Source organism: Echinops telfairi, unplaced genomic scaffold, assembly GCF_000313985.2.
Source record: "Echinops telfairi isolate 266 unplaced genomic scaffold, ASM31398v2 ScPeMD7_3;HRSCAF=10, whole genome shotgun sequence".
NCBI classification, from domain to species: domain Eukaryota; kingdom Metazoa; phylum Chordata; class Mammalia; order Afrosoricida; family Tenrecidae; genus Echinops; species Echinops telfairi.
Window position 1 is genome coordinate 25,605,469 of NW_022103899.1, and position 2,112 is coordinate 25,607,580.

The 2,112-nt window shown below is 37.6% G+C and overlaps 1 protein-coding gene across 1 annotated transcript in view; it reads left to right on the forward strand.

Annotated features, from left to right (window-relative positions):
• The window catches only part of MAIP1 (matrix AAA peptidase interacting protein 1), a gene marked incomplete at its 5' end in the record, with an annotated part of 6,423 nt that overhangs the window by 1,217 nt on the left and 3,094 nt on the right, over positions 1–2,112 (forward strand). Inside the window, one exon of the mRNA XM_013004313.2 lies at positions 434–560. Coding sequence (XP_012859767.2) covers positions 434–560 — 127 coding nt within the window. The remainder of the gene's footprint in view (positions 1–433; positions 561–2,112) is intronic.

Below are 2,112 nucleotides of genomic sequence, written 5' to 3' on the forward strand. Positions count from 1 at the left end.
CCTCTTTTTCACTTACAGAGCTAGTTTACTGTTTTTCTTTGAAATAAGTATTCAAAAACATTTAACCCACTGATGCCTCAATTAATGTAATTTTTTTGGTATCTGTTTTTATTTTGAGCTTTACCTGTAGCTGTTGCATTTCCCACCCGAGGCATATACTTGAGTCAATAAATTTCCCCAGGTTTTTTTTGTGGTAAAATTAGGTCTCAGCTTATATTCAGATTGGCTACTACTCGAGTATATACGGTAGATGCTTTTATGCCCTTGCTTCTGAGGAAATATCTGTCAGCCTTGCATTTGAAGATGAGTAAATATGCATGGAAGTATTTTTTTTAATTATGTGGGTGTATGTATTCCATGGTAACGATGACTTTTTTTAAAAGTCTTAAAAATTGAACTGGTAAACCAGAGATTAATTTTTTTCCAAACTTAGGTGCTGCATCTATTGAAAGAAAAGGTTACTTCACTGTCTGACAACCATAAAGATGCCCTTGCTGCTGACATAGATGAAATTGTGTACACATCAACAGGTGACATCTCCATTTATTATGATGAGAAAGGTAAAGCATAGTCAAGTTTCCTTAATCCATGATTGCACATACACAGTACTCCAGGGTAGTGTCTACAGGCTGGAGAGAAAGGATTAAATACTTAAAGATCTGACCTTGAAGACCTTAGATATGTTGAGAGTTCTATATGTACTTCTATCTAGAACAGTGGTTCTCAACCTTCCTAATGCTGCGACCCTTTCATACAGTTCATGTTGTGACCCCCCAACCATAAAATTATTTTCGTTGTTGCTTTGTAACTGTCATTTTGCTACTGTTATGAATCATAATGTAAATATCTGATATGCAGGATATATTTTCATTGTTACAATTGAACATAATTAAAGCATAGTGATTAATCACAAAACCATTATGTAATTACATATTGTAAAATATTTATTTCTAATGACAAATAAATGAAAGGTCTTGAAGCATGGTGTAGCATGGGTAACAGTCATAATATAACAACAGTGAACTACATTGCCTACCTTTTTTGACAGTATGTGTAAAAAGTCAACATCAGTGCAAAAGTTGAGATAGCTTCTTTCTCACCAGATCAGCATATTTGCATGTGGGCGGACCCACCTGGAGACGGATAGAGCAGCGGTGTCTCGGTTCCTAAGACCATCTGACCATCTGACCATCTGAAATAATGTGTTTTCCAATGGTCTTAGCTGACCCCTGTGAAAGGGTCGTTTGACCCTCAAAGGGGTCTCAACCCACAGGTTGAGAACTGCTGATCTAGAACTTTACCAAAACTTCATTCACAGGAGAAAGCGATGATCATCACTGAGGTTGATGAAAACAGCCTTCCTAGAGTTTCCAATTTGAAGGGAACAATTGAGCATTTTCCGTTTCTAACTGCATGCTGTACCAACTCACTGACATCGAGTCAATTCTGACTTACAGTGACCCCAGGTGACAAGGTAGAACTGCCTCTGGGTTTCTGAGACTGACTCTTTCCAAGAGTAGAAAGCCTAGTCTCTCTCCAGCAGGTATGCAGTTTGGGATAAAACAGAGGTAAAGTCTGGTAGTAAGATTAACAAGAGAGTTCCCAATTTGGATTCATTTTGGGATAGTGTAATGGTTGGAAAGAACTTTGATAGTCATCTAATTCTTCTCTTTGTTGAACGTTTGCATTTTCCCTGTAGGATTCATGAAAATTCATTGTTGTATTCAAGTCCTCTACAAACACAATAAAATCTATGAAAGCCCAAAATGCAGCAGAGAAGCAAAACTCAAAATATTTCCCACGAAGTAGAATGACAGAAAGTGGAAACTGCCCCCGGTCAAAAGCAGAAATCTTGCCAGACCCAGAAAAAAAAGCAGCCCCTTCGAGCCCCAGCTCTCACAGGTTCACTGCATTTGAATGTCTTTTATTTTTTATTTTTTAATTGAAAGATCAGTTTATTGGGGGCTCTTATCGCTCATAACAATCAATTGTGTCAAACATAGTTGTACATATGTTGCCATCATACTTTTCTAAACATTTACTTTCTATTGAGCCCTTGGTATCAATTCCTTTTTTTCCCTCCACCCACCCCCACCTTTGTGACCCCTTGAT